General features: G+C 47.8%; 1 protein-coding gene and 1 long non-coding RNA gene across 19 annotated transcripts in view; one reads left to right on the top strand and one right to left on the bottom strand.

Annotated features, from left to right (window-relative positions):
• Positions 1-22197, bottom strand: part of mask (multiple ankyrin repeats single KH domain) — a 120855-nt gene that overhangs the window by 83962 nt on the left and 14696 nt on the right. For 14 of the 18 annotated variants that reach the window (XM_089584975.1, XM_089584977.1, XM_089584978.1 and 11 more), the window contains 2 exons: positions 18871-19042; positions 15492-15871 (listed from right to left, as the gene is read on the bottom strand). The exons of 1 other annotated variant lie outside the window; for it this stretch is intronic. In XM_089584975.1, coding sequence (XP_089441101.1) covers positions 15492-15871; positions 18871-19042 — 552 coding nt within the window. Of the gene's footprint in view, positions 1-482; positions 2876-15491; positions 15872-18870; positions 19074-22197 lie in introns of those variants that run through there. 3 more of the 18 variants (XM_089584985.1, XM_089584984.1, XM_089584990.1) reach the window with 2 other exon arrangements.
• Positions 1519-21881, top strand: LOC149357935 (uncharacterized). Its single transcript, XR_016291909.1, has 3 exons — positions 1519-1803; positions 19706-19755; positions 20619-21881. It is a non-coding gene; the product is annotated as an uncharacterized LOC149357935 (long non-coding RNA).

Below are 22197 nucleotides of genomic sequence, written 5' to 3'. Positions count from 1 at the left end.
CGGACATTTTGCTTATGAGAAGTGCATTGGAATTTCATCATCATGACAACTTGGACACAGCAGCAGAAGCAAGACTGTAAAAAGATGTATCAAAGCAAATGTGTGTGAATTTTCATTTTAGAACATTCTGGATCAAGACAACCCACAATTTTCAATAGTTCAGAAGTGGGAAAATTTGCTGCAAACAGCAATGTTGAAGCAAACTTTTCGCAACAGCTTAAAAGCATCTTCCACAACACTTTGCTGCCCTGAATCTTTTTTACAAGGGTGGAGCCACACAAAACACTAGGCCGCAGAGTTTCACATTAAAACCTTTAACAAAATATATAGTAGTGCAATGCAAATCATGCCAGAGGCAACAAAGAACCAAACATTCCACCAAGTTAAAACTAACTGAAAAATTCCTTTTCACAATAAAACCACCCCAAACAAGCATGTAATACACATACACACACACACACAAAAAAACCCTCTTGACTTACTGTGTGTCGAGTTAGCTCTGTTATTTCACCAATGCTGGGCGTGAACAAGCCCATTTCCATAATGGCCTCCTTGTACACATCAGCTGCCTTTCTCAGTGGGCTACATTTACTAGAGGGCCGCTTCCGGCATCTTCGGGTTAAGCGCCGTTTGCGATGTCGCGAGACTTTGCGCAAGGTGGGAAAACGCGAGCGGCGGCGGCGATAACGACGCGGGCGGGAAATTCGACGCGCGCCCATGATCAACTGGGGCAGGAGTGCTAGTGAAGAACGGCAGCGAGCAAAAAGTACTCAGCGCAGTACTAAATTTTTTTTTCACGGCGGTGCAGACTTGCGGCGTCGACTCCGCCTACCACCGGTGTTCATTGACCATCGCTCGGCGAAGTGCGCTCCGACTACAGCGAAGCGAACGAATGCGACGCGACGATCGAAGGCGACGCGACGATCAAATCTTAGGGTTATGGCACTGGGCCATAGAACGCGCGACCGCGGGCTCTAAGACACTGGGACTAAGACCTCGCGCGAAGAACCGCACGGCAGCGCAAGCTGGCGGCGGCGATGACTGGCGCCCGGCTCCGACGTTCCTGGTCCTACTGTGGCGTCGGCGTTCCGACGGCCACTGTTGAGTGGCTCTACTGACACCTGCCTGGTATGCGGACGAAAGCGATGGGCCTCGGCACGAACGACCGCGGAATGCTCAGCTGGACCGAGAGCGTTACCAGCTGAGCCTCGCACTCGCCTCGTACGAACGGAAGCGGAGGACCTCACGGTGGGGCTGCGGCGCCGGACCTCGGGACGAACGACCACGGATCCAGCTGCAACACAAAAGCTGAACCGCGCTGCGCGTCGCGGCCCGTGGACGCGAAACGTCGGAACCTCAAAGGCTCACGTTCCCCGCGCGCAGAGGCGGCGGGCGCGCGATCGCGCGCAGCTGGGAGGCCATGTGACCTCGCGCGAGGCGCCGATCAGCTGGGCGAATGGGGAAGAGATCTAGGGAAGAAGAGGAGGAGCGAGCCAATCGCCGACGGATCTCCGCTACGCAGCCCGGCCAATCCCCCGCTGTTCCATTAAGCCCGAGGAGATTATCATCATCATTAGCACGGAGTGTGCGCAGTTGTGCTAGACTCTCGCCAACGCCATTATTTCGACACTAATATCTTGCGAGACGAAACACTGCAGCTGAAATTAAGCGGCGAACGCTACTCCGAAAGTGTATGCTATCTTCGGTGTCGTCGGCAAGCATCTGAACACAACCAACGGTGCTCAAGTAACGGTCGCCAGCATCGGCCAGGGACCGGCTGCGTCGACACCGCATCGCGAACAGGCAAGTCGTTTTATCTTATATTTTGCGTCACAGGCGGACGATGGACGCCAATATTTCCGTAGACCGCAGCCTTCACAGCTTCAAAAACGTCTCGTCCGCCGAAAGTAAAGGTCAGCTGACCATCGCGAAGCCACAGTCGACGCAGTTCTACACCCAGGATTAGGCTTGAGTGAGGACGGCGCGGCGAGTCCGAGCGCGTACCCGTAGGTGCCGTCAGCTGGCCGCTGCGCTCATAACCGTTCAGTACAGGCGGCGCCCGGACAAAAGCTTGCCACGAGCAAAAGTGCCACGAGCTTGATAACGAAGCAGACATAACCGGCGTACTGCAAGATGAACTCCATCTGGCGCAACGCGAACCCTAAAGCTAGACCATGCCTAGAGTCGCCCACTGGCCAATGCACTTCAGCGCGCACTGGAATCGCGTTTTGTTTATATATATATATCTCCGAAACAGGAGCAAGCACTGATGCAGAAAAAAAAAGCTTCAATCGTGCTAAGCGGCGCCAAGGCGTTACCCGGCTGCCAGTGACTCACGCACATGGCGTGAAGACGTCATGCAAGTGCTGCCTAACGGAATGCACTGCACCTACTGCAAACAAATGCTGTGCAGTGGTCAGGTTCGCTACAGGTCTCGACTGTGGCCACCGAAGGGCCAATGCAGTCCCATTACCACCACCTTCCTATGGCCACTGCTTGACTCTGACCGTGGGGCAGTTTCCACCATGTCCAAACTGTTGGGTTGGGAACGAGGATTGGCATAGCGCAAGAGCCAAAAAAAAAAAAGACTCACAGGTTTTGTTCTCCGTGCAAAGCAGAGGTAACCAGGAGGGAAAGTCACACACGTGCAAGGGGCATGGGACATTGTAACGCTTCAGTAAAGATTCCTCTTCATTTAGCTGGTTCACAGCTGTAACATTGTCAGCCTTATTAAAATGTGCAAAAATTGATGCGGACAAGGGAGAGACGTGTCCACATCCATCTAGCTTGATAGCCTCACAGAAATCCTGTTGTACGTTATGTCTTATGTGCTTAGCGCCTACGAAGGAGTTAAACATATTTTCTAATGTACCCAAACTACAGTGTAAGAATATTTACAGGGTCTGTCCTGAAAGTAATGAGACGAATCATAGCGTGACGCGCGCAAGCACTAGATTGGGAAAGCGCTTTTGGGGGAAGGAGGGGAAGCCTTCAGCTTCACAATGCAACGAGCTTAGTTGGCTGCGAGCAGGCGAAGCGAGCGTGTACCCATGTTTCGTCGCTGCGTTTTGGAAACCATGGAGCGAACGCTGCAACAGCGCTACACGGTGAAGCTTTGCAATAAACTGAGTAAATCACCTACAGAGTCAATAGACGTGATCAAGACAGCATGCGGGAACGATGCCATGTCCAAGTCGCGTGTTTTAATGGCACAAAGCATTTAATTACGGTCGTAAAGACGTTCACGACGAGCAACGGTCCAGGCGCCCGTCGATGACGGTTATGGACGGTCGTGTTGACTGTGTGGTCCTGAGCATCTTCACGGCCATTTGTAAATGCTTTGTGCCATTGGAACCCTTGCCATCTGGACACTGCATCATTCCCACATGCTGTCAAATGTCTCGGTAGGTGATTTACTCAGTTTATTGCAAAGCTTGACTGCGTAGCGCTGTTCCAACGTTCGCTCCATGGTTTCCTTGACGCAGCGACGAAACGGGGGCACACGTTCGAACACGTCCACTCACTTGACCTGCTCGAAGCCAACTGAGATCTTTGCATTGTGAAGATGAAGGTTCCCCCTCCTTCCCCCAAAAGCGGTTCCCCAATCTAGCACATGCACGCGCCACGCCGCGACTCGTCTCATTACTTTCAGGACAGACCCTGTAAGGTGTTGACACTGACCAGTCGTCGCGGCCTATACACATAGTGGCTGTGATGTGTTGGTTTTGCTGTGGCACACCTGAGGGGCCCAGAACCTGACTAGACGCGATTATGCTTTGTACCCAACTGCAGATCAGGCTGCCAGAGTTGTTCGGACCAAGTGTCACTTTTTAAAGCTGCGTCGGAGCCTACTCGCCTAGAACTTTGGCGCCAGGCAATCCCCAGAGCAGAGAGGATATTGCAATCGAGCGACCACGTCTGCACACAGCACTTTCCTGAGCATATGATATAAAATCGCACTACGCCGAGTTCAATGGCAAGGCACTTTTAAATGCACCCAAGAAACCGGTGCTGTTGGTGAATGCTGTACCCAGTATTTTTCCTGGATGTCCCAAATGTCTGACAAGACAGGCAGGTTCAAGTGTGACAAACAGGCAAGCAAGCGGTCCGCACCCGCTGCTGCCACACTGCCCCCGGGGATGGCCTGTGAAAAACAGACGCCGATCCATAGTGGAGCCCTCAAAAGATACTGCGCACAGGCAGCTGGAGTACATCATGCGTTTCAGCTGGTCAAGGAACATGCCCTTCTTCCTCCATGAAACTTGGAGGCGCCTCCTCATTCAAGAGCAAGCGCAGTCTTCATCAGCATTCATGGTGCTAAGGTTTGTTCTCTTGTGCACTGGTCCGGGTACTTAACATTCTAGGTGCTCAGCGTTCCCTGTACATGCCATTGCAGCGGAGCAATTAATTTCAGTCGCCGATCTCGTGGCCAGTTTCCATGCACTGTACATTTTGGTGCCACAAATCTTGGCAAGACATGCCGGTAACATAGATAACAAATATGCAGCTTCATAATTTGCCAGACCCTAGTTCTATGCTCAAGGGAGAATTTCATGGCCCAAAATTATTGAGGTCAACAAGTCAGTTTACCATGCCAACTGCAATTATTCTGAACTGACTTCCGCCCGTCCCAGTTTAGAGTCACGCAAGTACCGTATTTACTCGCATAATGATCACACTTTTAAAAAAATTGACGCAAATTTAGGGGTGTCATGAGCACCGAAAACGGAAACAAGTTGCAGGCAGACAACCCTTGTCACATGCACGGTTACGCCACTAAACGCGGTTGTCGCGAACAGAGCTCGGCGATCTCAAATTACGTCGTTAAAGGGTCAGTCTACTGAATTTTATTGACCATATTTTCTTTGCGGCAACCGATAGTTCTTTACTCAAATTTCCGTTTAGCCAGCTGTGGTGCCAAGGAGTGCGGTAGAACATTTTAAAATAGAATTTATTAATGTGGGAATACATCTGTATGAGATGGTAGTCTCATCTGGCAACCATCTGGATTTCCGCCGCGCGGCGACAAACATGGCGGCGCCCGTCGAAGCCGGACCTCTCGCTTCGGACTTAATTCTCGTTGTTGCTGCCTTTTTCAGTGCGTTCACTGGCCATAAATGGGGTGCCTGTCTTTCGCTTCGTCTCATCTCGCCTATAAGAAAACATATAAGAGATAAATTTGCTTTATTTTAATAATTAGAGCGACGATTCTGCCGCTCCTAGGCTTAAATGGAGAGTCGGTTTGTTTACAGCAATGGTTCCCGTCCTGACGACCAGATGGCGCCACTATAGGCTGAGTTTATTTTTGCGTCTCTGCTAGCATACGCTGAACTAAAAGTGGGAATGTGCCTGCGTTTTGCGTACGTGTAACTATAAATATTCATATTGACAGAAAAAGTGAGCGGTACGCCTTCTACAGTTTACTAGAACAAAACGTACGTTTCTCTGACATTGGGGCATACAAATGGTACGTAGTATATTCACTTATGCTGCTACAAAAAAAGACTACCACTTTCTTGAACAAAATGAACGTTTGGGGTCGCCACCATGCTTTTTTACGCGACTTTTAACGCCGAAATAAAATATAAATTCCTGCCTAAACCGGGCGCAGACCCCTCGTTATTGATGTTATAGGGTGCCAACTACCAGAATATGCCATTATTTATACACTCATCTCGGTGAGTAGACTGACCCTTTAACCGAGAAGGCAGAGTGCGAAAAGCGCATGAGCTGGCCCGCTTCAAGAACGTACTTTTCTTCACACTAAATCACGTTCTAAGAGCAACGCATCAAAATAGGCAGTGTGTATAGTGCTGCGCGACGGCACTTTTATGCAGCCTTCGATCTCGTCCGATGGCGCAGCAGCAGCGTACTACAACAGCAACATCCCGCGGCGCTCAAACTATGCATTTTACTGCCGTTATGCCGAAAAATGTCCGGTCCCTGCCACATCGTTGATGTACTTAGGTGACACGTTCGCAACGCTCAGAGCACTGGATTCCGCACCCTTACCGCGGTGGACGACGGCGCTCTGTACTCCCTAGTCGTCGCTAGGCCTAACTTGTCACGGTGGATGGCGCTTTTCAATCGACCAACGCTGTAATGAACGTTCTACTTATGGCGCTGCCTTACTGACACCCTAATTGTTTCATATTAAAAGAAATATATACGATCGATTTCAGCGACACCTTAGCAGCGGAGTTGGCGTGCGAGCAGATCGGGTCAGTCACGCTGCAACGGCGGCAGCTGCTACGCGGCTGCGAACGTAAAACTAGCTTGTATAGCAGTTATTACTCCTATTACTCCTATTAGCAACTCTGTACAGGCCAGCGATCGATCCTCAACGAGGATTCATTTTTGAGATAGCAAGTACGATCACCATCGACTAGACTCGATGTCGTCGACAAATTGCAGCGGCAAGTTTTGGGTGCGATCATTACGCGGGGAATAAAAAACAATTGAATTTTGCCAACAAAATTTTGGGGTGCGATCATTAAGCGAGTAAATACGGTATGTGACCTTTGCGCGTGCACGCCAGTCTTTGCTTGAGGGAGACAACAGCTCAGCATCGTCGGTGTCAGTGTAAAGATGACCTTGGCAGGAGGAATGCTAGGGAAATTTCCACTAACCATTTTCGCGCCACGTGGCTAAAAGCGCGCTGCACTAGCCGTTTAAAACGTCGCAAATGCACACTTGGTTTCCTTTCGGTCCCTGTGCTCATTTGTATAGCGGTGGAGGCGTTCCGCAATGCAGCACAAGAGCGCGGATTCTATTCCTGGCTACAGAGGCAATATTTATGATGCAGGTGAAATGCCCTTGAGGTTTCTGTGCACATTAAAGAACCCTAGTCGGTCGAAGTTAACCATGTTTTCTACACAGCGGGCATCATCTCACAGCGTCAGCGCATTACACTGCTCAAGCAATGTCTGAATGTACGCGTAGGCTCTTTGGCCCAAATGTGGGCGCATGCGCGTTGCGGCCGAACTTTCGTGCGGATGAATGAAAAAAATTTTGCAGTGAATGCATTTCGATAACGAGCTTGGAAGGATAGCAGGGCAGCGTCCCCGCTGCTGTTCCACCGATTCATGCTGTCCCAGCAAGCCAAACACGAAGTCAGCCAAAATTATCTGGTGTCGACAGCAGCTTCAATCCTTCTGCCTTGCCACACTTAACACAGCGCACGTACATGCTGCGGCACCAAACGATCGCGCAACACCTGCATTACGGCCACCGCAGCTTGGCGACTAGTCAAGCCCCCATCATATGGCGTCATCTGTACGCGTTCGAAAGAAGCGCAAGGAGCAGCGAACAAGATCTGGTCGCGACGCCGGGCGCAGTGTCAGCACCTAAATATATTCTTACACCGTGACCCAAACATACCATATTTGCACAAATAGAAACTATATTTTTATGCACTGTGTGTGTATGTGTGTGCATGTGCGTAATTGCCGACTGGAGAAAAAAAAAAACCTCGCGTTACATTCAGAACCATGCTCTGAATATAACGCAAGATTTTTATTAGTTGTGTTCTCCCAATTTTGTGTTTCAAATTGTGGCAACCTCAACCACTAAGCAACTGGGCTTTGCGGGAAAGCCATCCTATCAATGTACCAAATAAAATAGACGTGTGTGTAAAGATGTCGCAGCATTTGGATTTTAGCCCAGGAGTGGCACAGCACAATTACTGAACTCACTGGTGTGGGGATGGAGGCAGTAACTTTGGTAAACAACTTCCCGCTGCTTGCAGCTCTTACATTAACACTGACAATACGGGACACATGCCAACTTGCGCCCTTTGGCAAGCACACTATGTTGCTCATTGGAATAAAACCTTACAACCATCGTCAAAGCGGCCCCCTTGAGCCTCTTTTATCAAGCCAGTTGGGTTGAAGCGAGCAGCCCAGCAGAAAAAAAAGTTTTAAAAATGCCATTGCATGTGCACAGCTCAACACCAGGCACCACACTGCCAGACGACGCCAACATGCACTTCAGCCACCGCTCCCATGGTTTCCAGATTTTTGCACATGAGAACACCAACTGCACATGCACTGTCACGCTCTCATCATAAACCTTCAGCTATGGCTGCATTAAGCACCATTTTTGCACTATAAATGCTTTATTTTCATAACTGTGTATATTACTTTCCAAGCCGTCTCAAGTTACAAGCAGGCAATAACCACATCACTAGCTCACGCATGAAAAATTTTGTCATAGTTTGTGGCATTATCAGTTTAAGAAATATGTCTCATGCAGATTTAATGGGTCAGTGGATGTCATCCAACTATCGCCTGTTGCGGAAATAAACGCACGCCGTAAAATGCTTCTCTGAGCTAAACGGACGCATTGTTCGAGCTCAAATTTCGCACAGAAATGGCATTTGGTTGGCAGAATTGTTTTATACCATGTTTGGTTGGGGTACTTACCTGATTAGAACAGAATAAGTCGCATATTCGCATCGTCTGCGGCGACAGCGAAGGAAATCACGCCGTTCTGTCAGCGATCGCACAGGTGGTGCCATCTCGTTTGTTGGCCGTGAAGATTCGGCAAAGGAGAGAGGTTCGGGAGATTTGAAGACGCTCTTTCAACTGGTTTTTTAATGGTCACAGAAAACTTAACATGCTGAAAACTTAGTTTGGCCAAGCTAAGTTTTCTGTGACCATTATAATACCAGTTGAAAGAGCGTCTTCAAATCTCCCGAACCTCTCTCCTTTGCTGAATCTTCACGGCCAACAAACGCGATGGCGCCACCTGTGCGATCGCTGACAGAACGGCGTGATTTCCTTCGCTGTCGCCGCAGACGATGCGAATATGCGACTTTTTTGATCGATTCAGGCAAGTAACCCAAACAAATGTAGGATGAAACAATTCTGTCGACAAAATTCCACTTATGTGCGAAATTTCAGCTTGAACAATGCACTCGTTTAGCTGGGGGAAGCATCCTATAGCGTGCGTTTATTTGCGCAACACGCAATACATAACCTACACTCACATTCGTACCACTTGGCCCTTTCAGCAAATAGCTCTCAATCTCTTGCTTTCAGGCGTGCTTTTGCCTGTGCCATTTGCTGTGCCGTTTTTTTTAAACTGCCAGGAGTGTGCTGTAACTAAGGCCGGCCTCAATCAAATATCAAATGACGCCCTTATATGGAAACATCACCAGCCACCTCACCTTCTGATCATCTCTTGACTACCACACACTTGCATATGCACTCATTTCAAGGCTGTAAACTTGCCACTGGACACTGCTACCTCCTAGAAACCAGCTTAGCCATAAAAGCTGACCAGCAGTCTCAGGACCACTGCAGCACAGCCAAAGCCTCCCCCTCTACTCATAAACACACCAAATGCACGCAGGAGCTCTCATCAGATAGCTGTTTGAGTAAGATGCCATCACTTAAATGGATCAGAGCGGTTGTTCAGGCAACTTCATGACAAAACTTTTAGCGGCTGCAAACAAGGACAAACGTGTTTTCTTCATGTTCATCCTCGTTTGCAAGCGCTAAAAGTTTTGTCACTTGAATGGGACTGTGAGAAGGTACTCCTTCAGTGGGAGGCTATCAAAGCACATCGAACTGATACCCTAGATAAGGTCGACCAAACAGGCGTGAAATTATTTCTTCTCGAGTTTGAAGAAGCTTATCTAACTTTGCCTTTCCTACAATTCCTGTTCCCAAAATCAAGGGAACAGGAATACGGTTTTTGCACAACATGTTACTAAACGCCAACGCAGGTACTAAACCTGCACTGTTCACACAGTTGCTCCACCTCTTGAAATTGTATACACATGTACAGAAGGTAAAAAAAAAAGGGAGGAGTACCCTTTTAAAACAGGTTACCTGGCTTCGTTTTAGATGTAGTTTATGAAGATATTTGAAATGGCCAAGAAGCGGCTTGGGATAGCACTAACTTAATGGTGCTTCACCAATTCCATTGATATGCAGATAAAAAAAAACTTGCAGGCTAATCCATGTTGCGCCTGGATTACCCTACTGCACAAAATGCAGTAGGTACACTCTCATAACGGGGCTTTTATAAAGGCTGTCATCATCCCGCTATCAAGGTGAGTGTAGGCCTGTACTGGTGATGAGATGGTTTGGTTTATAGGGGTTTAACATCACAAAGTGACTCAGGCTATGAGGTACGCCGTAGTGAAGGGCCCCGGAATAATTTCGACCACCTGGGGTTCTTAACGTGCACTGATATTGCACTGTATGCGAGCCTCTAGAATTTCGCGTCCATCAAAATTTGACCGCCGCGGCCGGGATCGGACCCGCGTCTTTCGGGTCAGCAGCCGAGCACCGCAACCACTGAGGCACCGCAACGGCTGGTGAGATGGGTTCATGCACAGGTGCACCTGTGCGGACAGGTTGACCAACAAAAATGAGCTGACACGGGAGACTGGACAGTGAGAGGGAGACCAGACACAGGAAAATGTGATCGTATTATGAATTTCGTGCACTGAAATACCTCAACACTGGTGAAGGTATACGATATGCAGGCTACTTGTAGGGTTCTTTGCTCTCTTGTTCCCCTGGAATATTTAGTCGCCAGTCCAAGCATATCCAAGCTTCCAAGCAGTCAGCACACTCACTCATGAATGCACTCATATCGCCTCACTCACACTCAAGTCTGTGAGTGTGAGTGAGTGATTGTGAGTGTGAATGGACATGAGTGCGAGTGGATGTGAGTGTGCGTGGTCATGAGTGTGAGTGCGAGTCAGTGGTTGGGAGTGTGAGTGCAAGTGAGTGGATATGAGAGTCGGTGGTCATGAATGTGAGTGCGAATGAGTCGTTGCAAGTGTGAGTGTGATTGAGTGGATGTGAGCGTAAGTGGAGATGAGTGTGAGAGCGAGTGAGTAGAGGGGAGTGGTGAGTGAGCATGATCGATGAGTGGATGTGAGTGGGGCATGAGTGGCAATGAGTGGATGTGTGGTGGGTGGACGCGACAGCGAGGTCGGTCGCATATGTTTCGCGACGATACCCGCTTAGCTGTTTTCATGTTGTTGACAGCTGAGGGAAGCAAATATTCACTACCGAGGGCACTTGAGGCAGCATAAGGCATCTTGCCAGTCAGTGTCTTTGGACAACCGAAGCACAGGATTCGGCTGGCGCGGGAACAGCAATCTTTTGTTGCTTTTGTAGTTCACCGTTGGCACGGGCGCAAGCCCTTTGCGGATGCAATTAGCCGCTACGAGTTTTGTGAGACCCTTTATCGAATTTCGCAATGCCAGTCTTGAAAATATAGATAGATGTCTCTTGCCACACTCCCCACATGGCTCGATCTCATATACACAGGAGTTACAATGCTTACTGCTGAAACGACGACTCTCCGCTTCTCGGCAATAGCTATCGTAAGATGGGATCTCAAGTGCTGCAGTGGACTCTTGAACTGCACAAGCTCGACTCAAGCCCCGAAAAAGACACGGAAACCTATCATGTCCTTGAGGGAGCCCAGCGTCGCCAATCAAGCATGTGGTTTTTATTTTTTGTATGCATGGCATCAGACATGGTGATGCCTTTGACGCCCAAGGAGATATCCAAGCTAACACTGCGACAACTGTGGCTAGTTGGTACTTGATTTTTTGAGCTGTAGTAGAAATGCGCCGAGTATAAAAGAACAACAGGAGACAGACTGGACGATGTGCTTCACCTAGTCTTGTCTCGTGTTGTTCTTTTTATGCTCAGCGCATTTCTACTAGAGCTCAAAAAGAGATATCCAAAATGGTAGTATTTTATGTTTTAATCAGCGCCAGAACTGACAGTTTCGTGCCAATGGTGATAGTGAGGTTTACGGTGCTGTGCACTGGTTGACGCATCCGGGTTCGAGATAAAGGAATGTCCATTTAGTTTTTTTTTTTTTTCTGCCCTTGGCACAACTGCAGAGAAGGGGGGTGAGTCATACTACCCAGCGGGATAAGGGGAGCCGGACAGCGGAGGATTCCAAGAATACGGGAAAAGTCAAACCCCTCAGGAACATATACATCAGGTCGCATCCCACTGTGCACATTCTTGCGGCAAGGCGGATCCGCGTCACGTGGCTTTTGTCCCATGTCTATGGCAGCGCACATTGACAGCTTGAGGCATGGTCAACAGGACATTGCTACGCTAGCTGCAGGTATGAAGACAGTTTGCAAGTGGCGGTACTGAACAGATGGGCCTTGAGCCGACTTTTCTCGAACCTGGGCTTACCAGAGGTTGAAAAAACCTGCGCCTTGGGAAAGCGAGAATGTTCGCGAAGCTCGCGTGAGGAAGGGAGAATCCTCCGAAACATTGATGGTTGAAATTGTACATATTTGTACAGTGCTTGTCTAGATGAGTCATCATCTTTCCAAAATTATTAATTGGCTGTGTTGCCCTTTCCCAATGATTTATTGGGTGGGTGGATGTCTGTGGGTTACCTGAATGGTTACATTCCCCACCGAGGGCAGGGACATAGGGTTTAAAACCAGCGTTTTCGGCGGGACCGAGGGCTGGTTTCGTCACCAAAACTATGAGTCAGTCAAATGTAAATAATTTTTCTCCTTGCTTGTATATTTCTTTATTTTATTAATTGTTAATAAAACGTTAACATCTCCAGAAGTGTCCTCTAGCAATGTGATTGAGCAATATCGAATCTGCAAGACGTCAAGCATCCTTCAACGGAATTTCCCTCTACAAGATTGAGAGGGAAACTCAATAGTGATGAAACGTTGCAGCGATTTTCGGCAGTGGATATGAGGTGGCGACCAAATTGGCCGCACCCTTTTCAATTGGTTGGATGTACAGTTCGAACCTAATTTTTATGTACTCGGGAAAGGGATATAAAATACGGTAGAATGTCTCCGAGTATTGTCACGGTTTCGCATGAGAAAAAAACTAAAAGAAAATCAGTACAAGCGAATGAAAGCTAATAAGAATCAAGCTAAGGCGACAGTTTTCGTTTCGCCTAAAATTATCCTGCAAGTGAGTACTGCTGTTCAAACTGCCAATACCGAGAAGGCAGCGAAGAAAAAAAGTCCAACGGACGCCACAGCCAAATATATGACCAGAAGAGAACAGAAAAGTGCAGGCGACGGGCGGAAGGGGGGCACTGGGCGAGCGAAATCGAAATGAGCTTGTGAAATTCGATTGTTTATTTTTCATGTTTTGAGTACAGTAAGTGGATTAACTTCAGTTTTCACGCGCCGATTTCAGCAATCCTACCCGCACTGATATGCGGACAGCATGAGGTATCCTTTGAACCGGATACTACGATTTCCTCTAAGAACTTCTCGACACTGCTTTTTCCCAGTAAAGTCCTATCGTTTCAGACGGGTTTGCGCTACAAAATGGCTCACAAGTTAGTTGCTTACGCATTCTTCCGCGAACGACATTGGAGAATAATCTGGCACAGTGTAAGCACCCCCTATTACCACGAGTCTCGGCGCTAACTGGCCTCAAAAACATTGCGCTGGTTTGTAAAACCTCCTTCAGACAGGGATTATGTGCAATGCAGAAAATGTACTGCATCGCAGACATGTCCACAGATCAGTCACACATAGTAAGCTTAGGAGGTTTTGTAAATGGATTAGTATAGTTATGTGGGGAAATCCCCATTCCAGCCATTTGCCTTTCAGTGAGGAAATCACTCGATTGTTTGAAAAACATGCTTCATTTTCCATGCCGCGAAAAGTATTCATAGTCGTCACCTGACTCCAATGTGTTCATCCAGAGACACAGAACGTCATTGTCAGGGAAGAGCAAATATGGGTAATTAGACAAGACTATTGTCAAGGCAAACTCATTATTGTTGCTTAGACGCCATGATAGGCGCGCGCACAAGGTAGGGGGGAGTGCCCCCCCAATCATCTAAGCCCCATAATCACCACGTGTGCCCCACACATTTACTCTGTCGGACCTGTTCAGTCATTGTTTACAGTGCACCGCTATGGCCAAGCAGGTCTTTCAACGGCCGAAGACACATGATATTGCCTTCCAAGAACTGTTTACTTGCCGGGTCATTTTGAGGCAATCTTTTCAGGTTCTTTTTCGCAGTGACAGTAACGAAAAAACAAATCTCACATTTTCTGGGGCCTAGAGAGAATAGAAATTACTCTGGAAGCGCGATGTTACATTGATGCTTCAGGGACGCAGTGACTGCCTTCCTCTGCCGGTACTCACGTGGTGAACAAGGGAGGGGAAAGCCTCAGGGTGCTGGCGAACGTTTCAACAAGAGGACTGTCTTCGTCTGTGTGGAGACAAGGCCTCTTGTGGAAACGCTGGCAAGCACCCTGAGGCTTTCCTCTGCCTTGTTCACATTTTGAGTGTCAAAAGACCAGCCCCTTATCCTCTCTATACCATAAATTCCTCTGCCGATGTTACAGATTAAAATAAAAACTACTGCTAAATAATATCTCGTATATATAATAAGGGAGTAATTACTCATTGGCGTCCACCCGAGCGCAGCCATACGGCTACAAAGAAAAGCTATACAGCTTTCTCGCGAAGTTTCTGAGAAAGCTGTATAGCTTTCCTTTGCAGCCGTATGGCTGCGCTCTGGTGGATGCCAATGAGTAATTACTCCCTTATTACAAACCTACTCCACCTAAGGGGATTCCCCTAAAATTGGACCAATATCTCTTATATTTTGCAATTCCATCACATGGAAATTAATTTTTTTGTAATCACTCCTCATCTTTGCGCTCCGTTTTGGCCGCAGGGGCCTAGGTGAGCGGAGGTTAAGGGTGGGGCGGGGGGGCACTGCACTGAAACTTCGCTCATTCTCATGGAGAACTCTACGTATGCCAATGGACACCGTTGAGAAACTTGTCTAAGATCTTAGCATCATCACAGCAGCAATCGCCCGGGAGCACATGTGTGCAGCATTCGGTGCATGAAATATGCGTGATGAGTGACCACTTTCTTTGAGCATCAAAACTGCGAAAATTGGACAACTAGCCCGACAGAGCCTGGACGGCGCACCACCACATCTTGGCGACAGAGGCTATGCTAGGGGAGCCACCAGGGAAGTTGGCCGCGGCAGCAAATCTCTCACCCCCTCCGCTGTCAGCAAACAAGGAAAGAGTGAGTGAACATGAATGAGGGTGAGTGGACATGAAGGCGAGTGAATGGTTGTGAGAGCGAGTGAGTCATGAGAGCGAGTGAGTGAGTGGTTTTGAGTGTGAGCAGACATGATTGTGAGTGAGTGGTTGTGAGTGTGAGCGGACATGAGTGTGAGTGAGTGGTTGTGAGTGTGAGCGGACATGAGTGTGAGTGGCCATGAATGTGATTGAGCCACTTCTCGTGGTGCCGAGGTGTGAGTCCCAAGCCACCAAAAGTGTGCATGCCAGCCCTTCTCAGCTACAGGATGCAATAGCACAACAGCTATTACATGCCAAAGTGACAAGAGACCACGAAATGTTTGGGCAAAGCAGGTAATTTTGTGTCCCCACAAAGCAAGATGCAACATGGTGCACGGCAGCCGCAACCACCCACAGGTCAAGCACAGGGGGAGTGTGCGAGAGAGAAGTGCACCTGTGCCAACTCGCAGTATCCCGAGGCACAGGCAAGGGAGAGCAGGCTCTCCCCCTCCTCGGTGACCTCGTTGACGTTGCGGCCCTCGTCGAGTAGCTGACGCACGGCACGCACGTCCCCCTCACTGCACGCCTCCGCCAGGGTCCGGCTGCTACTAGCTGCCACAACACCAGTTGATGCTTGCTGCTGCTGTTGCTGCTGTGGTTGCTGCTGTACTTGCTGCTGCTGCTGCTGGTGGGGGACACCCCCGCCGTGCTCGGCCCGCATACGCGTAAGCGCAGCCGCCGCCTCATCCAGAGCACAGCTCACTGACGTTGTCAGCCGCCGAAGAACCTCCGGGTCCGCAAACTGCTTGCCCTCCAGGGACAGTTTGCTTAGCCCTGCAACCACACAACACAGGCACTCAGTCAGTCAGCCATCCACTGCTGAGGTGGCCCACAGAAACGCAACAAATTTTCATGGCCATAGCGTCATAACAAACTACACACACGAGCCCAGATATATCAAAGTTCCAAGGGTCTGCAAGTTAGTCCAAAGCACCAATAATTCAATGCACAAACATTCACGAACATGACCTTTGAAAATTTAGTACATGCCCAGTAGCGTCAGAAAAGGGCAAGACGGCAGTAACCATCACTGCCAAAGTACAAAGTCAACAACGAATTTTTTGGTCTTCATTTTAGAGCAAAAGCGTTGATAAGTTTATAAGGTTTATCTTCCTATTGAATGTGAGGACATCTATTCTTGGTAAACAGAGTATGCGATGTCCATTCTACCATAATCAATCATGGCAAGTCCTAAGAGAAGCCCATCTATTCTTGATAGCAGAATAAATGACTGCTGAACCTTGGAGACATTCACAGGTTAATGAGAGCCTTGGCACAAGCCACACACAACTAAATGTACACATTATGTTGCTTACGCAGAAACCTTCCGAGTTATTCACAATGACAGCCTCCAACATGGGATTTAAAAGGAGCACAGAAACCAAAATTTGCATTTGCCTGACCCTCGTAAATAATTTAGAATTGAATTTATTTTCCACATTGTTTCGGTTTCAAGACCCTCAATTCCAGGTTACATCAGGCATAGAATAACTGCAATGCAATTGCTCAGCCATTTTAATCTGCTCCAACTACTCTTACACCAGCCAGCCCCGAGAGCTGGAATAACAAATGAGCATGCAGCTATAACGTCAGTTTTTTATGCCTCACATAACCTGAATGCAGCTTCAATGTCTTAGCATCCCACTGCTGAAACCTGAACAACACGAGGGAAGAAATCCAATTATTTACTGGGCGCTGATAAATTCCACACCGCAATTGATGTTTATTAATGCCTGGCACACCACCTTACTAGAAAGAAAGAACACACAACTAAAATTTAGCCTCTCTAAAAATGGGTAGTAGGCCAGGCAGACCAAGTGCCTCTAGGCAGATGTATTAGACCCTCGAAGGAAACTGTGCCAGAAGACTTTTCATTACACTTGCCATGTCTGCAACCTTGAGAAGCACTATAAAGGAAAAATCTGCACTTTCCAAAACTCACATCACTTAAGAAAAAGATGACCTCTGCCACAGGGTGATACAAACCGCACACCAGCCGAACATGATGTTGGATGCAGGAAGTGAAGATATGCAGCAGGTCTAGTTTATTAAGTAGTTACCTTTTTTATAAAAGAGCTAGGCTATGGGGACAAAAGCATTGGAAGTAAGCAGGCACGAGACAAATGAAGGTGAGCACTATCTCTCTGTGCAGTTCTGTGCCACCGGTTATGCATGCTGAATAGGCACTGCTCTCTCTTCCCTTGGTGTGCATCAACATGCACCGTGACCAGACATGTGGGAAGGGCTTTTTCTTCTAAGAAATGAAGTGTCGCAACTCAAGAAATGTGACACACTTGCACAATGATTCTGCGCTTTGACACTGGATTTGTAACGGAGTTTTGGCAACAGCTGGATGCTAATCACTTGACATATCTGGGCTCAGCATAAGCAGTTTCTGCCATGCAAAAAAAAAAATAATTTTAATACAAATGTCCACAGGCCACCCCAGGTTACACTGATGACAAAGCTTCACAACACTTGTCCACTGCATCACATGCACTGTAGTCGGATACAACTCAAGAGCAAAGCGTGCCCCACAAAGGAGACCTTCAAGAAAATGATGTCGGCGGATTCTCATGACATGGGAGTTAATCCTGGTAGGCCACTGTTAATCCCCTTCCATCTGCTAGCCCCTGCACTTGCAGATCCAAGGGGCTCAACCATGAGAACGGGTTGACGCCATTGGCTGGAGGGTCTCCTTTGAGGGGAATTGGCCACCTCTTTCTTGACTGGTATTCGACTATGGCAGTAGTAGTCACACACTTCTCAAGCAGTAAAATGAATGCACACCACACTGCACTTGAACAAAGCAAAAGGTAGCTGGATCCACAGCTAAATAAAACACAATCACCTTCTCCCTACCACAGGCAACATACTACGCCAATTGGTTCTTTAAGGGGGGACACTGGTCTTGAAATGAAAATTTTATTAATTTAGTCATAGCTATGAAACTTTCAGGGCACATGTATTTTTGTGCGCTGATTCTAGGTATGTCATTTAATTTCATGTAAAACAATTCCTTGAGCATTTGTGCACTTTTTATGCTAGTATTTTGCGGAGAGTTTTTAAGAAAATTCGCTGCAGGAAACTCGCTGAAATGTATGCCATTGGGTTCTCTTGACACCAAGGAATACAATAAGGGTAAAATTATCATCCTGGCTCTCATAGAACTTGAGTAATAGGGTACTGAAGCTGCCACTTCAGAAACAGGAATAAACACTTTCCTTCTCATTTCTGAAGCGATAACTTCAAAACTCTATAACTCAAGTTCTGTGATAGGCAGGAAGACAATTTCACCCTTATTGCATTCCTTGGTGTCCAGAGAACCCAATGGCATACATTTCAGCGAGTTTCCCGCAGCAAATTTTCTTCAAAACTCTCCGCAAAATACCTGCATAAAAAGTGCATAAGTGCTCAAGGAATTGTTTTACATGAAATTAAATGACATATTTAGAATCAGCACACAAAAATACATATTCCCTGAAGATTTCGTAACTGCGACTTCATTAATAAAAATTTTTTTTTCAAGACCAGTGTCCCCCCTTAAAACAAACCTAGGTTCCATGGCACCACTTCAGAAGTGGGCTGTTGCAACATATCCTCAATGATGCAATGTTTTCATGCCTCAACCATTTACCTGTGGGCAGCGCGCAGGATATTTTTGTAAATGCAGTACGCATTTTTACACTGGCAACAAATCTGTAGCATGTGGTAGTGGATCATGCAAACTGCATACAAGGAAAGCACCAGCACTAATCACAGGGGCCACTCACCCGTGGCTTCAAGCAGGGCCTCAAGGCGTGCCTGGGTGTCAGGGTCAACAGTGCCAACTTGCAGCTCAGGGCTCTCGCCTCCACCACCTTCTGATGAGCTTAGCAGGAACTTGGACGTGTCCAGCACGCGTTCTTCCTCCAGCTCTTCCGGGTCCAAGATAAATGACTCGGCCTGCATTGCGTGGCCACAACAGTTTCTCCAACTGCCGCCACCCACGAAGGAACACGACTGACACAATAGTACAACAATGATTGGCACAAACCTTGCATACAGCACATCTGCTAACAGCACTAAAAAGGATGCAGCTAGACAAAGCAAACTCACACCTGCACTGAGCTGCCTGCTGGCTCTGTGGTCAGCAGGCAGCTCAGTTGTGTTCAATCAGCTTTGGCTCTGACCACCCAGTATCAAACACACACGATGCTGTCTTCACACTCAACCAGGCTTGGTTTGGTTTATGGGGCATAACGTCCCAAAGCGACTCAGGCTATGAGGGACGCCGTAGTGAAGAGCTTCTGGAAATTTCGACCACCTGGGGTTCTTCAATGTGCACTGACATCGCACAGAACACGGGCCTCTAGAATTTTGCCTTCATCGAAATTCGGCCTCCGCGGCCGGGATCGAACCCGCGTCTTTCCGGCCAGCAGCCGCGCGCTATAACCACTGAGCCACCGCGGTGGACACTCAACCAGGAATCTGGTGTCGAGTGCTGTATGCCAACTATGTGCACTTGCATAGTTTAGAACATGGTGTTTTAAAATGTCTGCTTTTTTCCTATACTGACCTTTCCACTAATGCAATGCCCTTAATTCTGCAACTGTTTTTCTTTTACAGTTTCCACTGCAAAAGGATGGACATGGAGTGAAAATGGATTACCATCAGAAGTAAGCATATTCTTGATCCACAGCTTGTCCTCAAGTTACTTCGGGTCGTCCATTTGAAGCCACAATATTAGAATAAAAAATTCGATGTATTGCACATGAATGTAGCTAACTATTGGTTATATCAAACTTTTACAAATATTTTTCTTTCTTCCAAATACGCATGTTTACTTTATATACTGAATGCAGCTGGATGTAAAATGGATACACTTCCGAGTGCCAAGGAATGCCTGCCCCAGTGGCAGGCTCTGCCGCACTACACAAGTGGCTGGTCGTGGTGCTGCATAGTGCTCTAGCACCTTCATCTTGCATGCACCAAGAATGCCACCAAAGAAGTGGGGTTGGTTGTAGCCACGCAGTAACCATCCTGTCCAACTCAAGTCAGCTGGCATGAAGGTGACGAAAACGATAGCGTTCAGTCTGGTGCGCCACTTTCCACGGGACAAAGTTGAAATGCAGGGAAGTCACTCTAGCTGGCATTTAGCCTATCACTGCCGCGTGCTGGCAGTGCTGTGCGGGGAAGTCAGCCAAACTGGTGTGTGGCGCTGTTTTTTGTGGACTGCGGAATTGCCGCAATCACCTTCAAAACAGCTGTAAATACTTAATACTCTCTAGTAAAGGTCGCCTGAGTTGCCGACACTTCAGTAACTTAACTACATGGCTCTTGAGTGCATTTCTGACAAATTTTCATATCACAAATTTCAGCTACATCGAACTACTTTACGATTTCTTGTTTGCTGTGACGGGGTTCACCTATACTGTTTCCTCAAAACATTAATTCAACACATGCAACTGAGCAACGAGTGTTCTGGGCCCCATGAGAAGGGATTTTCCCTAACATTGCTCATTTCATGGACACATTGCAGCACCCTCTCCGACCACATTCACCACGGGCCATTTCAAGTTCATCGCATATTCCCTGGAAATTTCTGCAGAAAATTCCAACAAGAACTTGGAGCAGCAGTAAGTTAGAATTATTCCACATCACATCTGTTCTTTGCACCTCATGTTTAGTGAGAAAAGAAAAGGTGGCAGTGCTGATGCCCTGATGTAGGCTGGATCGGTCTTGCAACGTCTCATTTCTGCCTGTGCCTCAGTCAAAGAGAAAAACTAATCTCCCACCAGTGCCCTCCTAAATACCAAATAGCTAAGCTACTGTGCACCTCTCGAGGTTTGTGATCCCCAAGGGAACACAACCTAGAAAATGCTGCCCAATGTCATACATCCCACGTTCCAAGGTTCCACAGGAATGTTCGATGCCAGTTGCGAAAACATAGGCACATCAGAAGGAAATGCTCCACAATTCGTGCACAGAGCTGACAGGGCATGCTGAATCTTGCATGTCCACGCTGGCATGTAGACAGAGTCAATACGCGGGCGATACAGGAGAAGGGCCATCTCTCAAGGTAGACCCTAGTAGCACAAGGGAGACACAGAGGCAACTGAAATGATGTGGAGCACTACATGAGGTCCGTATCTTTTGGAACTGTCACTGGCGTTGGGTGCAACTCTGCTTCTTGCACAAGGCAATCCACAGCCACGATTGACGAGAGAGGAGCCACTGGAAGTCATCCTTTACACTAGTTACTCCAGCCAGGTGAGCAAAGACTAAAGCATTCCAGAGAGTCTCATGGTGGAAGTGCTGTACTGCCAAGTCAGGACCACAATACACTCGAGTATACACAGGGAGAGTTGTTACCACAGCAATGGCTACATATTATGATGAGACAGACGATACCATTCAGCGAAGTTGCCCGCTCCGAGATATTCCAAGATCAGGTATCACGAATGAAGCAGAGCATGGCTGCTCATTTTTTTTTCAACAAATCACCAGTGCACAGCTCGCCAACATTTTAGCACCCCCATGAAAGTGTGAAACAAAGGTCATACATCCCTGTGTCAAAGCGGAGTGGTGAATTGGGCTGAAAATGGCAGGCAGGCACTTTGTGCATGTGCGCATACCCTCACCCATTTCACCGCTTCCCTTCTTTGTAGGCCACTGTAAGACCATTTGCCCAGTGTGCTAAAAACTGCTAGAAAATTTGGAGGCCAAGCCCGTATTTGCATGCATCTCCTTAGGAATAGCAGTGAATGCAGAGCTTCACTATAAACATCCTTAGGTGGTGAGCCGATGAGCACAAGAAAACCTGTTATAGTAGAATACAACTTAAATAAACAGCAGTTGCTAACACTGGGCTACGGTCCGCGGCGTCCTGTATTACTCCGCTGGCCAATCCCAACATTAAACGATATCACCTTTTTAATGTTTGACTATTCCACACAAACCACGTATCAAAATTCTAGAGCTGATCATTTTTTCCTTGTGATAAGCTCCTAGTTTAGGTAACAAGAAACGCTTAAGCAGCGGACTACTTTTTCGTCGTGGAGGAATTCTGTGCGCGGAGGCTGAATGTGGGCGGAGCTTCACTGCAGACTTACGTTGTA

The sequence above is a fragment of the Amblyomma mixtum genome, chromosome 3 (assembly GCF_055824585.1).
Source record: "Amblyomma mixtum isolate Tamu chromosome 3, ASM5582458v1, whole genome shotgun sequence".
Taxonomy (NCBI): Eukaryota; Metazoa; Arthropoda; class Arachnida; order Ixodida; family Ixodidae; genus Amblyomma; species Amblyomma mixtum.
Note: the sequence above shows the minus strand (reverse complement) of the source record. Positions and strands in the feature narration are given on the sequence as shown.